This window comes from Anser brachyrhynchus (genome assembly GCF_964034855.1).
Source record: "Anser brachyrhynchus genome assembly, chromosome: 11".
Classification (NCBI taxonomy): Eukaryota; Metazoa; Chordata; class Aves; order Anseriformes; family Anatidae; genus Anser; species Anser brachyrhynchus.
This window is the reverse complement of record NC_137706.1, coordinates 20,593,098-20,616,413: the sequence shown is the minus strand read 5'-3', so window position 1 is coordinate 20,616,413 and position 23,316 is coordinate 20,593,098. Positions and strand designations below refer to the sequence as shown.

Here is a 23,316-nt window from a genome sequence, read left to right as displayed (position 1 = left end):
ATGTCAGCTGCTAGCTAATTTACACTTCCATAGTTGCCATCTGCTATTCAACCCATTGTAACACAAGCCATCAGCCTAGGATCTTAAACTAACATGGCCAAAACAAAACTATTGAAAGACAGAAATTTTATCCATATTCCCAACGGGTAAAGGAATACATTTAATCCAATTACGGTTTCATCACTCTCCGTTTTTCAAGTTTGGTTCACACAGCAGCCAGGAAATTGTGTTACAGTATCTGTTTATTCAAATTCCGCCATCAGCCCTGCATTCAGAGAGAAATGAAAGGTACTCACTGATACTGTAGGTAAATTAATTAAAACCCGAGACTTCCAAATAGAAAAAGCTAAATGATCTTCACCTGCATGATCTCCTGAATGCTTCCTATTTTTCAAACTACCGTTTTGTCTAGCCTCTATCAAAGAAAAAATACCTAGCTTACATTAAAAGCAAGCGTCAGGGAGATTTATTGATTCATTTTTAACAGAGGGCATTCTGCCCATTATTTTTAAATCCATGCTATTGGGCTGCCATTAACAGTATTTCAAAAATAATCTGCATGTTATTTCCCTTTATAAACTGTTGCTGGTAAAGAGCAAGACCATGGAAAACTGAAAGAAACATGCGAAACTAACCAAACACACCCAACAGCTCAGGCATCTGGTCAATGCCCAACGACAGGGCTTGCTCCCTGAGAAGGGCTTCACAAAGCCACCAGTTACTGCAGCACAGGATGCAAATTCAGAGTTTGATCAAAAAAGAAGAAGAGATCAAAGATTCAACAAAATGCATGACAAATGTTCAACTCCATGAGTCACTGCAAACAGAATCAGCATGATAATGCTGAACTCCGTGGCCAGGATTGTGCCCAGGATGGAAACAATGGGACATATGGGCAAAAGTAATATTCCTCTTTCTTTAAAGCTCTCTATTGTCTAAGAACAAAGCAAACCACATCCAAATACATCTGGCATCAACATCTAAGACTCGGCAAGTTGATCCTGCTTTCAGACACCAAAAAACCTGTACATCTGAGCAACCCATAGGCTTTGCTAGAGCGGACGGTGAGCCCGGACAGCAGCTCCAGGAGGAAGGCAGCTCACGCCTTGTGCTGCCCACCGGCCGCATCCTGCCGCCCTCCTCCTCCATGTGGCAGAGAACAAACTTTCTCTAGGAAAGATGGTGGCTGGAATCAGCCCACTGCTGCCACAAAGGCAATTCACCCAGTTCGCATCCCATCCCCTGCTTAGATCTGAAGAGTGTCTGGGAAAGAGGGCAGGAGGGAGCTGGCTGAGCGCTGCCCCGGAACGCAGTGGCAGGCTGCTTCTAAACCACAGCTCTTCCCTGCGGGGAACGGGCTGCCGGCAGGAAACGGGCTCATGTGCTGTGCAGAGAATTAAGAGCAAGGAATACGTTCCCACAAAGCATCAGAGCTACCGCAAGCTACCGCATGAGTACGACCGGGAAATTCTGAGCTCCACAAAACGCCTGAGCTCTTCCTCGTGGTGCTTGTGTTATACCACGGGTGTGCCCTCCTCTCCGCCTGAGGGACCCTGCACAGAGCCATGACAACCCTACAATTTCCCCGGAGGGAGGGAAGATGACTAAACGCACGTCACGCTACAGGCTTACCTAGGAACGGGCCTTAACAGTCCCCCCAGCGCTGAGAGAAAGTGCAGTTTGCAGAAGCTGGGCACCAATTTCCATCTGTATGTGCTATTTTGAGCAGAAACAAGCCAAAAGGCATGCAAGCAATCTCCTTTCTTCTCAGCCTGCATTTGAATGCTTGGTTCCCAGGGTGCAACTCTTGTCCAAGTATTGACTCCAGCTGAAGAAATGAAGTGGAAATTAATCACATTGCCATTTGAAACAGCTTTCCTACAGCTAATGTGTTTCCAGGTTTCCCCAGGCATACCATCTCTTTTCCATCCGAAGAAAGGTGTTCAGGCAGAGGGGGAAGATTTTCAACATTTTCTTCATGCTTTCCAGACCTCCCGAAGCCAAGTCAAAGCCATGACAAGTCCAGAAAGTCCAGGAACATCCATCGCACATGCACAAACCAGCTGCAAACATGCATGCAGCAAATCTGACAGTGGCAAGAGGCATCTCAGCTGCTACACGTTTTGTAGAGCCAGTTCATACGCGGTACAAACATCTGGGCAGCCCACAGGTAACGGCTCTAACACCCTGCCCGAAGTGCAGGCTTACTGCATGGGTGTAATTCCATCAATGCACACACGTTTCTGCCCGAGAAATCCCGAACAAAAGTACAGCAACCTTCAGCATTCCCCGCAGAGCTTGCATCACACCAATTAATAATGCAGATCCACTTTGGACACTGTCCACGCAACAAAAAATAGGAGCTTCCAGCATTAATCACCTTGTGACAACTTCCACCACCACATTTAGTAATCCTATCTACTTGAATTCCCCCAGAGTGTCAAAGTTCATTCTACGCTGGATTAAAACCAAGACTGAAGCAAAGAAAAAACTCCTCAAAATGGCAAACCACCGTCCTTCACGCAGCTCTGCTGGTAAAAGCCCCTTCTCTGTCGCCAAGCCGATGGCACCGAAAAGGGACCCTCTAGCTTTTATAAAATCTAAAGAACTAAAGGCACAGGCTGCTGCTTCTGGACCTCAGAACCGCTCGAGTGACTGCTGAATTACTCACCTTTTTGCTCACGGGCGAGCAGCCCCGCTGCCCAGGGCTCTAAGCTTTGCAAGAGCCTCGGCCTACCTATCAGCCAGCAACCGGTCCCTGGCACTGCAGATTTTTGGCACGGGAAGCACCAGCACCGGCTGTCTCAGTGCAGCCCCACGCCGCTGACCTAACGCTCCATCAATCTTCAGCAACTTCGGCTCCGAGGCCCCCAGAAGTTTGGTCTGCCATCCCAACCCCGGTTCAGGCAAGTATTTAGGTACATCCTCGAGTCCTGCTGCAGCGAGCACTACAAGGGCACTGCGCAGCCCCTGCGAGGGAGCTGACTGCCAAGGGACCTGCAGATGTCTTCGGCTGGCTCAAGCCACATGGGGTGAACGAAAATTCCTCGCTTCTCCTTCGAGCGCGTGCTCCTGACTGAGACTACGGACTGGTGTGCTTTGCTAAGCACTTGTGAAGCATATTTCAAATAATTATAATCTTGAGGTCTTCTCGAACATTACCACAATGTATATTTATTAAGTCAAAAGCACGCGCGCTACTACCAAACAGTTATTCAACATTCATTAGAACTTGTCCAAGCAAGCCTTATGTGCTGCGTAATCATATTCTGCTCCTCGGGGCAGAAATGCTAAGCATAGCTTGAAACAACAAGATACTGTTTTGTCCTGAGTTTACCCATAAAAGAAATCCTTGGAGCGTTGTTAATCTGTGCCTTTCCCACACCCCTCCTGAAACTGTAGAATTGTACTAGTGTCTTCAGTAAAAACAAATACAAATTGAAAAGAATATAGGAGATCTTAAATGGCCATTTTTCACAGAATTACGGATATCACACTTAAATGCACACACACAAGTGTGCAGGTGAGCTTGTTCACCACCTGCCTGCTGTTCTACTCCACCACTGGCGATACATACAGGGGATTTTTTTCATATTTTTTGAATGAAACAATTTCAGACACCTTCCTGGACAATTTGCCCATTTTCTGACAGTACTCTCTACTGTACGAAACAACTTCTAAGCGGAATCAGAAGTAGTAAAAACGATCACAGGGCTTTGCCAGGTGGAAAGGAGCGAGCCCCCGGTGGTTGATGGCTGCCTCTCCTCCCACTGGCTGTACGGAGGAATCTGTGAAATTTTATTTCCACACAGTCAGAAGTGGCAGGCCACGGGGACACCCGTGTTCCAACACGCTCTCTCCCATCCCTCTCAAATCACGGGGCAAACCACAGACTTAACTTCAGCCTAAGTCAGCAATGCATTACGCCGCTCAAGCGCCTCTACCCTCTTGGTGCCAGCAGACCCAAAAGCCGTGCTTGCAGGGACCACTGCTCCTCTGAAAGCTCCTCTGAAGGACGGCCCAAGCTACAAGGGGAAACAAAACAAACAAAACAACAGCATGGGACAAAATCTAATATCATCTGAGGGCTAGGGGACTTCTAGAAGCTGGTACAGGGTAAATTTTATCTCCAATGGAAAAAAAAAATACATGACCACAGCAGAATTATAGGAGAACACCACAACTTCGGGCAATCGAGTTTAAAGGTCTTCTCAAATTCAGTTTCATTCCTTTACTAGAGGAGAAGTTTGTTTGATAAAAAGCAGTTTTCTGGACATAGTATGTTGAGACTTCTATAAGGCAATTGGCTGTGTATAGCTTGGTAAAAGTACACCCACAGAAACAGTTTAGGGCTAAAGAAAATGTCTTAAATGAAAGGTAAGAATTTCAATCCATTATTTTCACAAAGACAATGGCTGAGTGACGACTTAATCACAGCAATGTAAGAATATGTTAATTGGAGGGGAAAAAGGGAATACTGCAGGACTGCAGTCCAGCCAAGAGAGGTATATATAATGAAGCCATGAGGTATACATAATGAAGCCATGCTGTAAGCTGACAGCAGGCAGCTTCAGCTGATACCTGCCACACTTTTTTCAACAGCTAATAGTCTCCGCACTTAAAAACCAAGAGCGGCATCTCTTTAAACGAAGACAGGATGCGTTTCTAGAAGATACAGTTGTACAGGTTACCAAATTCAGCGCAGAGGTCCCATCTCTACCCACAAGTGCGATCGAGCAGTGTGCGATTACAGGATATCACACTAGGTGATCTTGTCGCTGTGAAGATACAAAGCAGCTCCGACAAGCACAGCAAACCCCACACCAGCAAGCAGCAGGCTCGGGCAGGGACAGACAGAAATGGGATTGTGCCTTTTAAAAGCAATCTCCTATTAGACTAGATCAGGGTAAGCATGGAGCTGCATCCTTACTCAGCCCCAGAACGCTCCCTTTTGCTTTTTATTTGCTTGCCAGTAGAGGCTGGGTTTCTAGAAACAAGTACCTAAACTAATTATGACTTATTCCATTTTCTTTAAAAACCCAGCTAACAACGTTAAATATATATTTAGTAAGCAGACTGCAGTCACTGCAAGCTAAAAATCACTTCCCAAGCAATCCTCACCCAAAGCTCAAAATGCTTCCCGAGCCCAAACAGCAGCAACCCGACCATAAAACAGATCTGCTCCGAAAAGTGAAGAGGAAAATTAAAGAAATATCACCGCAGGCTAAGCAGCCCCTCAGAAACACACGCATCTGACAACACCTCGGGCAATCCCGTGCCCAAGCAGCTGCAGATTTTGGGAAGGGAATCGCATGGCTAGACTCAGACATGTGAATAGTTCCAGTGACTTTTACGAGACTCAGCCTGGCAAGGACTCTCCAGAACACGTCTGTCCTCAAGCACATGTGAATTTGGTGGGTCTGCTATTACTCATCCCAGCATTCGCAGGGCAAAAGGGTTTCCTACAGCTCTGCAGGCACACCGGGCCGGCCATGGGAAGCTCGCTGGGGCACTGAGCTCATGGAAATCCTAATTTAAAGAAAGCTGTTCTTAAAGGAGGAGCTGGCAGGGGAAAAGCAACAACAAAAAAGCACCAAGCAGTGCACACAAACCCCAAGACGATTTCGCAGCGTTCGTGCTTAAAGATGTCTTCCCCACACCCCCTCCCCCCTATCAAAAATAAAGACAAAAATAAACCACGAAGGGAAGGAAGGAAAAACCTCACCAAAATTTATGTTTGTTTTAGGCCTATTGCAACAACTGCTTTACTTAGCTTTCATCTGCCTTTGCGGTGTTTCCTAGCCCTCGACTGTAAAAAGCAAAGCACTCTAATACACAAACAGCAAAGGGTTTATACAGCACCCAGCGTCCTTTGTTGCTACCAGAAATTAGAGACAGGTGTTGACGGCACACCGGACGGTAATTGCTATGCACAGGAGAGCTGGGAAGCTGAAATACCAGCATCCCCGAGACCGTATTACAAAGATAGCTGCAAGCTCCTTCCCCCAGGCAGTAACTGGACCAGCCCGTGAGAAAATAAGTTCTGGTGATGACTACGGTTCACACACATATTGTAATAAAGACTTCCAGATTTCATGCCTCGCAGCATACTATTACTGTTATTCATTATTCACCAAGAGATGACAGAAAGCAAAGTGTAATAAACAGAAGAATAGAAAACTCCGCAGCTCCCGCCCCAGAAACCTTCGACTGGTTTTGCATAGCGTCCCTCCAGGGTGCAAGTCAAGGCTGTTTTTCCCCCTCTGCCCTTCCAACAGAATAAATGAACTGGTTGAACAGCTTGTGATATTTGCATGACTGGGGGAGATCATCTGAACAGGCTGAGCAGCCAAAGTCTAAATAGTTTGCAAGCAGTAAAATCCAGCTCGTGACAAAGTCCTCTGAAGACCCTCACCGTGCCGATTACAGCGCTGGAAGTTACCACAAGTATTACGAAACAAATCAGTAATGACAAGCAAACCCTCTAATTTCCACAGTAGGCTCTTTCTACTTACTTTCAGCTTAGAGATAATCCCACTTTTATTAGGTGCTGATCTATCACTTCAAGTACTGCTAGCGCAAGGCAGAGAAGAGACCGAATGCCAGAGAACGAGAGGGTTTAGCTGAAATAACCTCATGAAGGGCTTCAACCGCGGCAAAAGACAAGGAAAGTACATTAGAGATGCATCTGAACACCACCACCTGATGGCAACAATACATTAAACTTACACGAGATTATTTTATTTAACTTAAACTACTCAAAGAAAAAAAGACTATAAGTACATCTTCATACGGTACACTCAAGGCACAGTTCCTCTCACGACAGTGATGCTGCCGTATTCTGGGACATGCTCATCTCTGACGAAATGCACAGTGGTGATCTAGCTGATTTTCAATGAAGAAGAGTCCCATAAAGCTGTAACACTTCACATCTGCATTATCCCAGATATCTCGGTAACCAACGATTGCACATGGAAAGATTAGGCAATCGCAGGGCAATGGTGCCTCTGGTATAATTAACTTATCTGTGTGCTAACAAATGCTCGAATTGCAGGGCCAGACTTGGTTAAGAAGACGTAGGAATATTTCAAAGGCTGCTCATTTACTAGTTGCACAAGGGTCAGCCGGCTGCTCACCTTCCACGCGAAGAACGCCAAATCCCTGCAGAGTCTGGCAACCCCCAGGCAGTCCTGTACCCACACTTCTCTTGGCTGTAACACCTTGTTCCAGCATGCAAAACACTTTCAACCCTCACGAAAAGTGCTGGGCTAAGGGTAGCGCAAGTTCTCCATTAGGGATGTGACCTCTAGCAGGCTCCTTACCTTGCACAAGGAGGCATCATTCAGCGTTCTCTTTGAAGTGGACATCAGAAGGGAGCCTCAATCCTCAGCGCTGGTCACTTCAGAGGCTCTTGTAAGGACAGTTGCCACATGGCCAACTGTGAAGGCTTTGCATGTGGTTAGATGCCTGTTCACCAAGGAATCACTACATACCTTTTTGCTAGCAAAGCCACAAAGTTGTATTGAACGGTCCCTGGAAGTGACAGCGACAAGAAACTACCAGTCACCGGCGTAGGATGTTGAGAAAACAAAATGCTTCTTCGTAGTCGCATCTTCAAAGCCAAGTGGTTCCCCCGGTGAGTAATATTCCTACGGTGGTTTGTAGGTAACGAGAACTATGCTTGGAGAAGTGGAAATTATAAACAAAATGATGCTACTGATGTATCATTATCATAACATGCAGAGATATGACAGTGTAAAAGCACATGGAAACAAGATAATTCGGAGTTGTCACTTCTGTTAAAATGAACTTGGCTTCCAAACAACGCTAACGAGACACAGAAGTGCAGCCTCAGATGTTTACTCTGCCCAAATCTGCTTTGCCACTTACTGGCACAATAACAAAGTATTCAGGGTTAAAGTATAAGAGAAAAAGTTGACAGAAATTGGGGGTTATTGCTACCCCAGCTTTCATCAGCCTTGCAACTACAAGCTGGCTTGGATGCACCTGCCAGCCAGCGGCACACGTTCGTAGTGGCTTTCTTCCACCTGGGGAAAACTTTGCTGAAGTCTCCCCCAAGAAAAGACCCCGTGATAAGTTTCATCCATGTAGACCGCTGCTGACACACACTAACAGTTTCCTTTGTCACCTCTTCCTCAGCCCCTAAAACCCACTGCAGTAGGTACAAACAAATGTAAAATTTAAACCCTTCACTCGCTCACTCCGCCAGTCTTTTGTGCCAGGAGGTAACACCAGAAACAAAACCGGAGAAAGGTTAGCTTGTGAGCAAGCCTCTACACTGCATTCCCACAGGGCTGCCAACGTCAGATTAAGAAGCAGACCTCAGTCCCCGTGATAGCCAGCAAAACAGGCTACACATATCAGCTTTTACAAAACAAGAGACGTTTGTGCTGTTCTGAGGAGGAGAAGTACCTTTGAGAAACTTTACTTACTGTAAAAATAATAATAATAATAAAATACATATATAAATAACTATATATATATATATCCTGCAAGCTCGCATTGGATTCAAGTCAATGGGAGGTGCAATCTCTGACTGACAGGACTAAATTACTGAATCACTGTTAGAAAACTTATGGCCTGCGTTTTGAAATAATCCTGCTCTTCTAAAAATAATTCTTCAGTGATTTAACATGTAGCAATACATTACATACGCAGCTACGCTGGACCAGCTTTTAGCAACGATCAACCCTCAAATGAATCTAGAAAAATATTCTTCATAGTTTCAAGTGCTGCAAACCACAATTAGGGATGAAATACAATGTGATTTGTAAAATCACAATGCGATTCTAAAGCAAAAGTGTGACAAAGTTCTTTATGCTTCCCCAACTATTCCCTCATATTGATGTAAACTCAGAGCTGCTCTACACATACAAAAGGGACAGCCCATAAGTCACAGAGATGAAAAAATGACTTACTGGACTAATAACAAGAATTAAATCCTGCTGAGACTTCAGAAACAAGAACACCTATGCCTGGATTGTTTTACGCATTGCCACGCTAACTAGCACTGTTTGCTTTTGTAACAAAGAACGTTTTTGTTCATCCTGCCCTCCAAGCAGCCATCCCTCCCTGTTGTTTAAAACTTCGACAGCACAGGAAGAAAAACAGTATTTAACCTAAAAACCCCGCAGCCCCTAAACACACGAAGAAAAGCAAACCAAGCCCGCAAGAAAACCTAAGTCCTAAAGGCACTCATCGCACCCATGGAGCGACTGGGACCCCTGACCAGCGTTAGAGCTGAGCGGAGAAGCACTATCCCATGAGTTTATTCATACAGGCACACGTATATACTAAACAGGGGTTATTCACCTTTTGTTCAAATGTTAATAGACTACTATGATTTTTTTCCATTAAGTCCCAACGCATTCTTCTTTTCTTCCTCCACAAGCAGGCCAAATAAAATCCCATTTTCTACCTGGAGCTAGTTCTGCTGGACACAAAGAACTGAAGCTCCGAACTTCCCACTTCTCCTCTCTTCCACCGCAGTGCAAAGGGACTGTCAGAACACGTGAATCGATGGCTTCGAGTGCAAGCAGAGCTTTCATCCACTATCAGATAAATTGGAAACATACAAACTTTCAACCTAAGTACTCAAAAACCAAATTAATAACAGATTATTAGTGCTCATTAGCTCTACCTCCCACCTTTCTTTCTTTTTCTTCTGGAATAGCTGGCCTGCCAGTAGCAGAAACTCTGAAATGCCATCCTAAAAATAGAAAGCAAGAAAAGAGAAAAAAAAAGGAGGGGGGAAAGAACGGGAACTGAGAGAATAAGCAGAGTGAGAAGCTCTGTAATATAAAACTGTCTCCAGCTTCAAAGTCATCAGCCAATCATAATCCAATAAATGCTTTTTTTCTAAAATCAGAACACTCAAATGTCTATTTTTATTCCTGTTTAGAAGCAGCTATCTCAACAGGGCTTTCAAACCAGTAGAGCCTGGCATGCAAAGCAGTGGCTTACAAAACTCAATTTCAAGCCATCATTTCCAAGGCCTCCGCTCGCTTGCGTGTGTTCAGCTGTACCTGGCACTCCGATTTTACAGCAAAGGCACCATCAGCAAATGGAGAACTAAAGGGGGAACCGAGGGGATGTTTACATGAAACAATTCTTCTAAGCCAGAGCACTATTTAAAGGTTCTCTTTTAGTGGCTGTACCCCATCCCGTGTACCTACACAGCTATACTGCTCTCCTGGTATCCCCAGGATATCTGGAGAACTGCAGTACTTACAGGCAGGTTTGAATTGAAGTTTACTCTTCTGGCCTTCAGACATATCAATAAGAATCGCAAGGGACCCTGAAGGTACCAATCACGACAGTAAAGAGAGATACTCATCCCAAGCCTGGAAAAGATTCAAGTAAATCGAATACTAAATGACGTGTCATCTTTCAAGTATCCACAGAGGTCCTCAGCACTTTCAGCCCTTCTTCATGTAGGTTATGGAGCCACACGGCTGTACACAAAAACACACGGCTCTACAGAGTCCTTTTTTTTTTAAAAAAAATCATCTCAGCAATGACGTTTGCAAAAGGTCATGGTCAGCAGAAACAAACATCTACGAGGCCACAAACGCCTTTGTGTTCATGGGACACACCTTTCCCGAATGCCACCGCAGCAGAAGGTCTTGCGAGGACCGTGCCTGCTTAGCCACAGAATGAAAACACATTGTCCAGACACAGGGGGATCCCGACACCATGGCCTCTCCTCCAGAAGCATCAGAAAACAGCCTGGATAAAGACAAAATGCTAGCGGCCTCTTCCTGTATTTAAATGAGCTTTACGAATATAATTATGGATGCCATGAATATGTTGGGAATTATCGGTATGACTCAGGAAGAGCAGCTTTCAAACTGACTCCTGCTTCCATCCAGAGCATGGGAAGGTGCCCTCTGGACAGTAACGTCACCCCAACCTTCTACATGGAGCACTGCAGCAGGCCCTAGGATGCCTGCACCCTAAATGTTGCTTTACCTCTGCCCCATGCACCTCAGTCAAGTTCTCGGGACTTCATTATCCCCATCTGCAGAAGGGGACCAAAACTGTTCTGCTGTAAAGGGCTTTGAGATCTGCGTTATGAAATAAGAGGTCACGAACGCCCTTCAGGAGCGCACGGTCTCTTCAACAGGCTGCTGAAAGACCGTAATGAAAAAGGTGCTTAAAAGGACTTGATGGATACTGCATAGTAAAGATTTTTTTACCTTTAAATGGGAGTAGCAGACAGCATTGGAGCTTGATTGTTGTCTTTCATATAAAGTAACTGTTTAAAACACACAAGGACTAATGCAGGGGTTGTTTTGCTCTTCAGAAATCTAAATAACCGTGATCTCACGCATTACTTCTTGATCCTTAACTTTGGTGAAGAGATACATTAAATACACTGCGCCCCACAGCAAGAATTCAAATTCATCTTGCTTCAATACCTTTGAAAAGAGTATTTATTTCAAACTTGTAAATGATTTAAAAGAAAAAGAGAAAGCTTAATTAATAATGTTGTTTCCAGCCAGATGGCCAGCTATTAGTTTTCAGTCATCTCTTTCAGAACAACTCACCAGAAGTCTTCAGATGCAAAGGAGTTTTACAGCAAATAGATGCTCACAATTGCCCAGCACTCAGCGGCTGCCAAAAAGCTGGGTAAAAGAGCCCAGCTATAGGTACGCAAGCGTTTAGCTTTTCCAACACGTGCTGCTGTGGGTCACGGCCGTAAAAGTCTGCTAGCGACAGCGCAATCACTCGACGAACACATTTATTTCATTTAACGTTTTGTATTTGGATGGCATTATATCCACATATGGTTATACAATACTACTTAAACGAAAACAGGAGGCTACATGTATAGCGTTTCCCCCGGCCTTGTGCTAACAGACTTGAAGCTTAAGCTCGGTAGCAGACCACTGTGGCATGATGTGTATCAACCAGTCAAAATATTCCGTGTGTACGGGAGGTACCACGCCGAGATGAATAGATAACCATTATGCAACGCCAGAGAAGGTTGACCACGAAACATCCATGGAATTCGAATATTCTCACTGACGTAGCACCTACATATTTTCAAGGAAAGTTTCCAACGAAAATTAAAACTGCTTTCTTAGTATGAAAGAGATGCTGAGCAGCAACAGAAAGCTTTTTAAAAGAGCGAGGCACTGAGCTCTGCAACTCCCTCTCAAGACTTGAAGAGCTTTTCACAACCGTTTTTAAATTCTCTGACATCCTTGTGAGGTAAGTGCTGTATTTTCTAGGTAGTGAAGAGGGAGGTACAAGTAGGTTAAATATTTTGCTCAATGGTACACGGTGGTAAGGAACAAAACCTGATGTGGTTGGGGAAGACTGAAAATAACGTACATCCATTAGGCAGCAATCCACAACTGAAAACCTATCTGAATTCATTTATGGCTGGAAAAAGCAAAGATGCAATTGCAGCCCGATACTCGAACCCTCAGCCTAGAGTTCTACCAAACAAACAAAACTACATTTGGGAAAAAGCTTCAGTGATCAGCTGCCTACCTACACACAAGTTATTTATGGCATGAAAATCAGAGCAAAGCTCAAAACAGTCTGCAGAATGCCAGCAGACTTCTACTGGCGACAGAAATCAGCCAAACAGTAACATTAGCTTTGATAATCAGATAGCGATTATCTTTTTTTTTTTTTTTTTTGATTCACATTTAGTTATTTTCTAAAGCTCGTCTCTAATGCAGCGGCTTCCAGTCAGCCTGATTCCACTTTCCATTGTGCTAACAGCAATCTTCTGCAAAGACTCCGCTGCTCATTAAAAAAAGACAAAAAGGAAAGGATTTTGAAAATAAAACAACATTAAGCAGGCAAAAAAGCGAGTTTAAGCAAACCTGAGGAAATCTAAAGACAGATTTGACTCATGTGAAGCACGTGGTCAGTGAGTCCAGTAAATGCAGGCCCAAGAAGCAGGTACGGGGCAAGATTACCCCAACGGGATGCAAGTGTCACCGTGCCCAGCCTCTGAAACTCGTACCAGATAATTATCCTCGGGTCTCCAGAGCTCACCCAAGCTCAGCTTTCAGGTTCCAGGCCAACATCAGGAACTGTTCTAGACCTCGCCTCCAACAAGCTGGCCACGGGGGAAGAAAGAAAGGATCGATGTTATTAGCTTCTGAGTTCGAGGCCGGGACTGCTGGGGGGCTTTGCTGAGCGCACAGCCCGGCTCTTTGCTCTGTTTGCAGGCTGTGAGCGGGGAGGTGGCGGGGTGCTCAAGGAGAAGCACGTTGTAACGCTTTCACCATCGGCATGCAAGCTGGCCAAACAGCAAAAAGGAGGAAAAAAAACAAAGCAAACAACAACAAAAACAACAAACCACGGTGAGAACAGCCAAATGCCTTGTGCACAGGCCCGGGAGCCGCTGCCAAGGGCAGCCCCGCTGCCAGGGGTATCGCAGCTACGAAACGCGGAGGCCCTCTGCCAAGCCACGCTAGCGCCCATCAGAAAACCCTCAATGAAACGAGAGCGAGCGCTCCTCCAGGAACGAAACGCTTCGCAGACCAGGCTCGTTTTCACCAAACTTGCAGCTCAGCCCCGCCTGGCGTCCTGCAGGCGCCCCAGCCCAGGGCCGGGACACGCCGCAGCCGCGCGGGGTCTGCTGGGCAGGCTCCGGTCCCGCGAAGGAGAGCCCCCAGAAGCCCCAAGAGCCCTGAATTTGAAAGAGCCCTGATAGTACTCAACCTGCAGACACCTCTCTCCTCCATTTTCAGTTCACCGCCTTCTCGGGCTGGCCTGACTCTCCTTTCAGTTGCATGTAAATCAAGGAAATTTACTGCAGTCCGTGTAATTACACAAATGCAAAAAGAGTGGGAAAAGACCCAGCTCCAGCTGCTTGTCAGCTTTTCTTTTAGGCAAAGTGTGTTTTTTAAACGCTGATATAATTTTTCAGATACTTTTACACGCGTGCTACAAATTGGCTATGCACCTGACTCAAGGGGAACAACAATTTGTTCAACAAATAACGCGAAGAAAAGGACGTTTCTGAACAGTTCCACATGTGTAGAAACCACAGACTTTGTATCTCTATGAAAAAAAAACACATCTGCTCTTTCTGCGTACAACAAAATTAAAGGTGCTTGTAGTTGGGTCTTTGTCTTCCCAAACAGCAACACTTACCATCCAGTTAGGGAAGGACATTTTGGAAGAAGTGTTCTCCAAATTGAGTAGATAAAGCCCTAACAACAGTTGCACAGTCGGCACAGAAACAAAGATGCAACCTCCTGCCACAGATGTCCTCCGCTGTGCCCAGTATTTTGGGGGAATGCTAACTGTTTTACGTCTGTGAAGGGAATCAGAGCCAATGAATTTCTTCTTTTATGTTAAAGCAACTGGAACAGGAAGGACGAAGTTTTTCCTCTTTTATTGTTTGAAAAGAGTCAGTATCAGCATCCATCACTCAACTATGGCTGGCTGCAACCTCACCACAAAGTAAGAAATTTCTGGTTTGAGTTCCTTTTCTGGAAGGATTGTGTTTTGGTAACGAACATCACCAATTCCAAGACAATCTCCAACCTCTTCTATAACACAATTTGCAAGCAAAGGTTTACTGAAGTTTCCAGATTTGATAACAACAAATTATGAAGTGAGCTAAGGATGGTCCACAAAATACCTTGACCCCGAGGTCCTTCCTTCCTGAGGACCCTGGAAGAGGTGAGGGCTCCGGGCAGACAGACTGCCTCTCCTGACACCTTGTTGCCTGCAGTTTTCTCTCCAGGATGCACAGACTCACCTTCTGTTAGCTGATGTACGTTCCTCTGGGGATCCACAAGCCGCTGCTGCTGGCCATGGGGTCAGGCACACACAGACCCCAGTCCCACCACACCACACTGAAACGGGCAACTTGTTTGTCTGCACAACCTCCGTGCTGAACAGCAAGTGGGCTGTGCAGGTAGTTTTAGTGACAAGTTATCGGTATCAGCTATTCGCCTTTCCTAGACTTCACAGGTAATGCTGCTAGCAGGTAAATTTTACTGCATTGTTATTTTTAAGTACGCCTTCTCATGAGGCTCACCAATTAGTTTTGTTATTTCTTCATCTCTCCCACATCAACAGCAGCTCCTAGTAATTAAAACATGCAATCAAACCGACTCCTCGTGGAACAGCGTGACTCTGAACACAAGCAGAAAACTTGGCAAAGGCAAACCCAGAAGGAACAGCCATCGTTTGCTCCCCACGCTTCCTGGTGTCCTTTCCGCAGTGCTGCTCCTACCCACTGACATCTGCCTCTGCAGAAGCGTGTTGGGGATGCAAGCGAGGCCAGCGTCAGCGGTTACTGCTCACGCTGAGCGCACGGGGAGACCTCCACCGTAGAGAAAGGAAGGTTGGTTCGATGCTCCGAGCAACTCCTAGGGCATGCTGATATCCTGACCTGCTCGCTTTGAATAGCCTAAGTCTGTCTGTGCTACGCAGAGCCATGCAGGGCACAGAAACCTGCCTCGTCTCTAACTGAGCAGGTGTGGACACCCAAGGCAGTGCACCTACAACATCCATGGTTTACCCATCTTTGTAGCTGACGATGAAGATTTTGTATTCTGAGCTCACGCAATTCCTGTCCGATCCTCTAGGAAGCAGGGTGTTGGGATTTCTTACCTGGCTGAGCTCTTCTGAAGACAAGGGTTACTTTGTTGTTGCTGTTAAAAGGCTCCTACTATCAGATGTAAGTAGTTTTTTCATGCTCACGGTCTGTGCTTCTCCAGACCAAGCCTTTAGGGCCAAAAGAGCGAGCTCTGCCCTTTCCTTCTGCTTCTAGGAGCCCCAGCCCAGCTGCCCCGCCTGCCTCAGGGCGGTCCTGCCGGGCTGGCAGCGATGGCAAAGAGACCCGCGAGCAGATGAGGATCAGGCCCACAGGGCTTCAGAACGCCTTTAAAAGCAGCATCAGATGCAACAAGCGACACGTTATCGTCCCTTCCGCTGTGCAGAAAGTTGTGCTACCAGTGCCAAGCACGAGAGCCCGGTTATTAACAACTTCCTCGGCTCTCCTTGGACTGGAGGCGCACGTAACCAAACGCAATTAGCAAACATTTGCTAAGCTCGGTGGAGTCAGCCCGCTAGGACTGGAGTGTCTGGACAAGAACCTCTGCCCTGGCTTTATTCCCCCCGCTCCCGTCTGCTCTCCTCGCTGCCAATCAGCGCAATCAGCTTTGGACTGGAAAAAGCTTTTTGCACAGCACATCAAGGCAGACAAGGACAAAAGTTAATTAGGACTATTCATAAGCCTTACTGGAAGAGAGTGCTGCATCCCATCCCTGAAAATTTAATTGCACTCAACAGAGGAAAGCTAGAAACAACAACAACAACAACAATAATAATAAAAAAAAACAAAAAGATAATTTGGGAATAAAATCTGATTTCAATTTAATTCAAGCACCGTTTGGCCCTATTTATTTCAGAAAGTAGTTCATGCAGGATAATAGCATTATTGTGCATCTAACAGTGTTAGAAGCTCCTAATAAATTAACAAGTGAAAATTAATGGCTGCTCAGTCCATTAAATCTTGTTAATTTTATTTTTGTTGCAATAATAAAGCGATCACAAGTTTACATTATTAAACCAATATTTATTAGAAGAGCTCATTTTAATTGGATCCCTGATGTGATAATCCTGTACAGTGTGCATTTCTTGATTTCATCAATTTTTTGCATTTATTTCTCATTATATTTAAATGACTGCAATGTTCAGGGTCTTTTCCTAATACTATAAAAGTTAAGCAACCATTTTAAACATTTTATTTCACAAAGATTCAACACTTACTACACAATATAATGAGAATCTTATGAGTCCTTTCAGAAGCTATTTTAAATATTTAGTCTCTCGAGAAAGGGGAGAAGAAAAAAAGCAGAGGTATGAATATTTGAAAACATCTCAAGAAATGGTAAAATACGATTTTTTCCCCATTAGCCCGTCAGTGTTCTATACAACCCTTGCCCTGTGGGCTTTCGAGTCGAGAGGAGTTTTAGCACTGGTTTTACTGCAAAATACTGGCTGGCCTATACTTCTCAGGGAAAAAAAAGCACACACACAAAACCCACGTATTGACAAGGTTTTGAACAGCATTGCCAGCTGACCAAGAGGTTACATCTTGAGAAGATGCCTTACCGAGGGCTGGGTCGGATGTGCTATTCCAGCAGCGGCTGCTCTGAGCTGGGGGGCTGCGATGCTTTCTCCCTGACCTCCTTTCCCCAGTTCCTTCGCCCCGGCCAACACGACTGAATGTGGAGGCACAAACTGGTTGTATCAACATCATTGCTTCAGCACTTTGTTTTTTAACATTAATGCAGCACTTTGTTTTTTAAAATGGCATAGTGTGAACCAGAAGTCAACTACACGTGCTATTCCTCAGGCTAACACCAGAGGCAGTGACTGATGCAAGGGCAGGGAGAAGCTGGAGGGGCCGTAGGGAGAAGCCCCCGGCCGTGGGGCTTGGCCCGCTGGCGAGATGACCAGGAGGCAGAGGAGAAGGGCACTGAAGGGCATGAGTGACCGCAGGCAATAAGTACACCGACTAAAGGCCGCGTGCGTCCATGCACTTCCCGGATTTTCACCTTTAGACCGACCTGCGAAGTCACACGGACGCCGCAGACGCCGGTCACAAACAACCTGCAAAGCCGCTACCGCCGCCCCAGCCAAACCCGCTCACGTGGGTGCTGCCAGCAGCACGCCCGTGGCAGCACAAAGTTTAGGACAGGGCCGTAAAAACCCGCCCAGAAAGCTAGGTCAGCGCACAGGTTAGCACGCTGCTTGGTAGCGGTAAAATTACCCGCAGCAGGGAGCTGAGCACGACGGGCCGTGTCTGCCTGCGGGGACTGGGCCGCTCCAGCACGCCGCTGTAACGCCAAGCTCATCTTGAGCACGCTCTGAAACAAATTGCTGTAACAGCAAAGCTCCCCACATACGGTGACAGGCCAAACTAAAAAACAGACGGCTTAAACTGGCATTAAAAATACGAATTTATGTGGGGACACACAGAACTGAGCAGCCTTTTGCATGGTACGGAAGCTAGATGGACACCAGGCTCAAAAGGAAAACGTACTTCAGGGTCTTGAAGGCTGCCTCTGCCACTTGCTGTATTTGTAGTTTTCCTATTTTCCTGGTATCAAGGCAGCCCTAAGACCACGGTCAACTCTCGTAAACGTTGTGCGGTCAGCTATCACCATAACAGAAGCTTTGCTCACACCCAAGACCTTCTTAAAATCACTTATTTATTATTCCTGGTTTTCCCCACCGACATGCAAATCACATAAGGAACACTTTGTTCAGCTTCTTTTAAAAAGCAAATGTGCCGTGTTTCCATTTCAGCTGGTACGTTCTATCCTTATCAGATGAGTTCCACAAGAAATAACACCCACCTCTCTTCAAAACTACTTTCTAAATTAAAAAAAAACACCACTTAAAAGAAGGTATTTCTTACGCACAAGACTCCTGGCTCCCCTAAACCCCCTGGTGATATTTAAAAAAAAAAAAAAGCAAAACAGTAATAGGTTTAAAAGAAAAATAGGCATATGAAAATATACTACAGAATGTCATAAGGTTTGTGTCTTAATGTGCAGCACCACTAGGGCTCTCCAGACAAAGCCTTTGCCACCTCCTGCCGTACCAGTCAGACTGTATGTGCTTTCAGAAATTACTAAGTGCTTGCCACATGTTCCTGACTTCTACAGTTCCGACCCCTATTTAGAAGATAAACTCAGCCTAATGCGCTGTTTCTAGGGCAAAATGCTAATGGTTTGCCAGGTGCACAGCGTGGCCTCTCTTCAGGTCAGGAAGAGCATCGTGAACTTACTGCTCTCCTCCCAGGGATGAAGCCCGCAGGGATGCTTCCAAGCTCTGCAGGCATGTGGTTGGCTTTGCTACCACCGGGTTCCGTGCCCACCACACTCTTTGGTCTCGGAAGCAAACAGCCCCACCAAAGATTCAAACAACCTGATAGCAGCTGGAGTAGATCCGAGCTCGTTTGCAGAGCAAAGCAGAGAGGCCGTAAACTCGCACACGTGGCGGTGCTGGGGCACACGCTAAGGGAACTCAATCCCCTGCTGGTCCAGAGGGTGATAAAAATGCCCACTCTGAGAGCTGGGCTTTCAAGATCAACGCAACTACCACAAAGGATTTATTTTAATTTGCAAAAGAACGCGTGTTTTCAACTTTATCGCCCGATACAGTATGACAAAATATCTTGCTGCCACGCAGCCACAGCTCACTAGGTCAGCTCCTAGCGCCAGAGCTCAGAGCACCCTGGTTTAGAGGCAGCTCGCTTGTGGAGCAGGACAGATTTCGGTGGCTGCAGGGGGAGGAAGGGAGGACGGGACTCCAAATGAGCCACTCCATCCAACACTGCGAACGGCAGCACGAGGAACAACCAGGTGGTCTGAGACTGGCAGGTTTTTCAGGTGGAAACGATTTCCCACTCCAGCAGAAAAACAAAAAACGAACACAAGAAGATTCCTGCCAGCATCGGTGCAGTGCTGAAATCCTTGAAGGTCTCTCCAGGCTTTTGCTGTCTGCCGCAGACCCTTCCAACAGAAACCTGGGCCCTGAGGTGTCTGCCATCTTACAAATGGAGTGCTTGGAAAAGTAACACATGCTAAACAAATACACAACCAAATAAACCATTCTTTGTTTTATAAACTGTTGGGAGATTGTGTACTGAGGAGCATGCGTATTTCCAGTTCCAAGCAGATCGAAATAAAAGCAGAAACAAATTCGGCCTTATATTTCCTTATAATTCCTTACCCCTACAACGAAAATAATGTATGTTTTTCTTGTTCTTTCTTAAACCTACACTCAATTCCACCTGGTCACTACAGGAACGCGAAGCTGCCAGCTCATCTGTAGCCCTTGGTCCCACAGGCAATGTTCCTGCAAAGCTCGAGCACTTTTACATCTGAAACTTGCTTCGTCTCATGGATACAATAGCTAATTTTGGACTTACCCTACTCCTGCTGGGCCAGAGTCATCACTGGCATAGCTCCACTGTAATCCAGCCTACTGATGCATTACAGACAATGCACAACATGATCTAATCCTTAATGATGCTTTTTTCCCCTTTTGTCCCCCCCACATACTTATTTGCCTAAATAGTAAAATAACATATGCAGTATTATATAAAAAGTAAATACTAAAACCGTCCCAGAACAGTCTTGCAAACGCTGATTTCAAGTGACACGACAGTCAGACTCGCAGATACATTATGACAAACAGGACAGGCCAGAGGAGAAGACCCAGCACAAAGTCACAAGGCCTTGCCACGGTTCCAGTCCAGCCACCAACTTCCAGACAAGCAGTTTCTCCTTTCCAATCCACCCCCCAGTATCTAGGTATCAGCCTCTTGGTAAGCCGCTGCAGGGGGCCCAGCACAAACTAACCCAACCACCGCCACTTGCATCTTTGTAATATGCACATTAAACAATAACAACCCTACACACGACATTGCCTTTAAAAACTAGCACCAAGACAAAAGGAGCTAATTACAAGTGTTACAGGTGGATGTGAAATGTTTTTAATTTCTGCATGGGTTTCCTTTAACAGAGTAAGGTCTACAAGAAACAGACGATCACTTCTGCACAGTAGGCTCTTCCAGGCCAATCTCCGGAGGTGATAATATTTATGACTCGTGACATCTGCTTGTCTTTTTACTTATTTTCAAGCTTTACAATTATATTTTTCTAAATTAAAGCACCCTATTCCACCTCTCTCTCTGCTTCCTTTGAATCATGAAATATCAAGACCTCCCCCCCTTTTGCTACACCACCTTGTTACCGGTAAGAGCATTACCAGGAGGCTTCACGCCGTGCTCCCTAACAGGTCAGCATCAGCAAGACACAATGCCCAGGGTCCCACCAGCAGGGCTGCTCAAGTCATTTTCTCCTTTTGAAAAGGTATTTAAGGGAAGTGGTTTAAACAGGGCACTATCGATGAGGAAAGCACGCTGCTTGCCAAGAATTTCAAAATACAGGTTTTAAGGCATTTGTATCAGGTGGTAGCTCTACGTGTTTTGATCCGTGCTTCAACTAGGAGAAGAGGCCAGAGCAACCCTAACAAAGGCAGGGGGGTCCATTTGTGTTAGTGGACAAAATCTTAGCCACAGTCATTCAGCACCAAAAAGACCAGGAAACTTTATTTTTTTTTTTTTCGGTTGAAAATAAATAAATAAAGAACCACAGTTGCTGGACGAAAAATTTCGGAGTTCCAAACAGCCACATTTCTAAGCTACTTGCTTACTTTTTCATGCAACAGATGCTGCTTTGTATTAGCTACTGCATATTAAATCATTCTGACAACCAAGAAAGCATACATTTGTTTGCGCGAGAGAGAAGCATGAATACACACACACACAGATATTTTCTCAGGCAGAACCGTACAATTAAGCAGCATTCAAATATTTGGAATGAACTTTGGCCTTTGTTGAAAACAACACAAAAAAAAAAAAGCACCCCCCAAAACAACAACCAACAACAGGCTCCGCAGTCATCTGGCCGGGCTCACAGAAATCGACAAATGTGCAGCAATAAAACACCGCTCGCGGCCAGCTATTCGCAAGTTACTTGGAAAATTCTCCGTAGATGGGCCACTTATATACACGTCCTTTATGATTTATAACGGCCTTACGGACCGATCTCGGAATCGAGGCTAAAAATAAAGTTTATGCCAGTACAAAAGCAGTATTAGTAGTAGTAAAAGACTCGGTTACGTTCACCCCCACACGGCTTTTTCACTCCAGACAATCCCCTTCAGCTCTCCCCATCCAAGAGGTGCTCTGGCAGCACCCCCCCTGCACCGCTTCGGAGCGGCGCCTGCCCAGCTAACGTGGGAGCCGGCAGGCAACCCAACCAAAACCATTTCCCTGATATATTTATCGAAAACCGACCTTACTGTAACGGTACTAGAGAACACGCTGAAACTTTCTGACAATGAGAGCACCCACACTAAGCAGAACTGTTATCCACCGCGCGTCCAACTTTTTTTTTTTTTTTTGGAATCTCGGCTGGAGACGTATTTCCCCCCCTTGCATTCCCCTCTCACTTTCTTCCCCTCTCGTTACTAGACAGCAATCCAATTCTGCAGCCTGGTTTTTGTTTTGTTTTTTTTTTTCCCCTTTTACGCTATATATAGAGCCAGGACCGAGCCCACGGGGAAGGACCGGCCCCAACGCGGCGCCGGGGGGGGGGCTGCAGGGCCCCGGGACCCCCTCTCAGGCCACCCCCGAGCCCGGGGGAGGACCCCGCAGGCCCCGGGTGCCTGTCTCCAGGCCCTGCCCCCCCCCTTTACCTGGGGATGGTGATGCACTTGGTGTTGATGTTCTGCGTGGTGATCGCCTTCTCCAGCTCGTCCAGCTGCCCCGTCTTCTTCAGCTTCTTCACCAGGCTCTTCACCGCCTTCTCGCACCATTTCTCCTCCTGCCCGTTCTGCTCCCCTTTCTTCCAGCCCAGGAGCCGCTTGACGATGGGAGGGGTGAACGGCAGGATGGAGGACATGCTGGCTCGCCCGGCAGCGCCCCGCCGCCCCCTGCTCCGCTCCGCTCCGCTCCACGCCGCGCAGGCCCCGCTGGGCCGCCGGCGGCACAAAGCCCGGCCCCGGTGGCCCGGCTCGGCCCGGCCCCGCTCCGCCCGGCCCGGAGCTGCTTTCAGCGCCTGGGGCCCGCGGCACCAAACTTTGCCCGGAGTTCGCCGCCTCTCCCCGGCGGCGGCGGCGGCGGCAGCTCCCTCCTCCCCCCCCTCCTGCCCCGCTCTGTGTGCGCGGAGAGGCGCCCACTCCAGCTCATTCCCAGTCTGTCTCTCATGCAAATTGCCTGCTGGCCGCCCCGGCCCGGCTTCCACCCCCTCCTTCCCTCCCAAACACGCTCACTCACGCCGCCGAGGGAGGGCGGGGAGGCGGCCGGCCCGCCGGGAACTCCGCTCCTCCTTTCCCCGCCACCGCCGCCGGGCTCGGTGCGGGTTCCCCCCCTCCCCGCCCCCGGCCCTCAGGGGCTCTCCTCGCCCTCAGCCCCGCTCCAGCGCCCGGGGGAAGGCGCCCCCCTCAGCGGCCTCGGCCTTCCCTCCGCGGAGCCCCCGCTGAGCCCTTCGGGAACTCCCTCACCCTACACCGGGAGACCCCCGGGGGTTCTGCCTGGCCGATCTCCCTGCCCTCGGCCTCTCTGTAATGTGGAGACCCCCCCGCGAGGCAGCCCCACGGTGTGAGATCGTCTTCAGGATTATGGGCTGACAGGGAGGGTCAGCACGGCCATAACCCCTTGGAGAAATCCCACCGAGGGGAAGGCAGTGAAAATAAACACAAACAACTGAGTCCCTCTCAGCG

At 47.0% G+C, this 23,316-nt stretch overlaps 1 protein-coding gene and 1 long non-coding RNA gene across 2 annotated transcripts in view; one reads left to right on the top strand and one right to left on the bottom strand.

The window, feature by feature from the left end:
• SMAD3 (SMAD family member 3) overlaps positions 1-22,886 on the bottom strand; it is a 75,532-nt gene extending 52,646 nt beyond the window's left edge. The window contains exon 1 of the mRNA XM_080551513.1: positions 22,291-22,886. Within this exon, the coding sequence (XP_080407639.1) occupies positions 22,291-22,496 (206 nt within the window). The 5' untranslated portion in view covers positions 22,497-22,886. The remainder of the gene's footprint in view (positions 1-22,290) is intronic.
• LOC308176164 lies at positions 1,689-18,497 on the top strand. Its single transcript, XR_013938118.1, has 2 exons — positions 1,689-12,237; positions 12,688-18,497. It is a non-coding gene; the product is annotated as an uncharacterized lncRNA (long non-coding RNA).
• Positions 22,887-23,316: the final 430 nt, after the last annotated feature.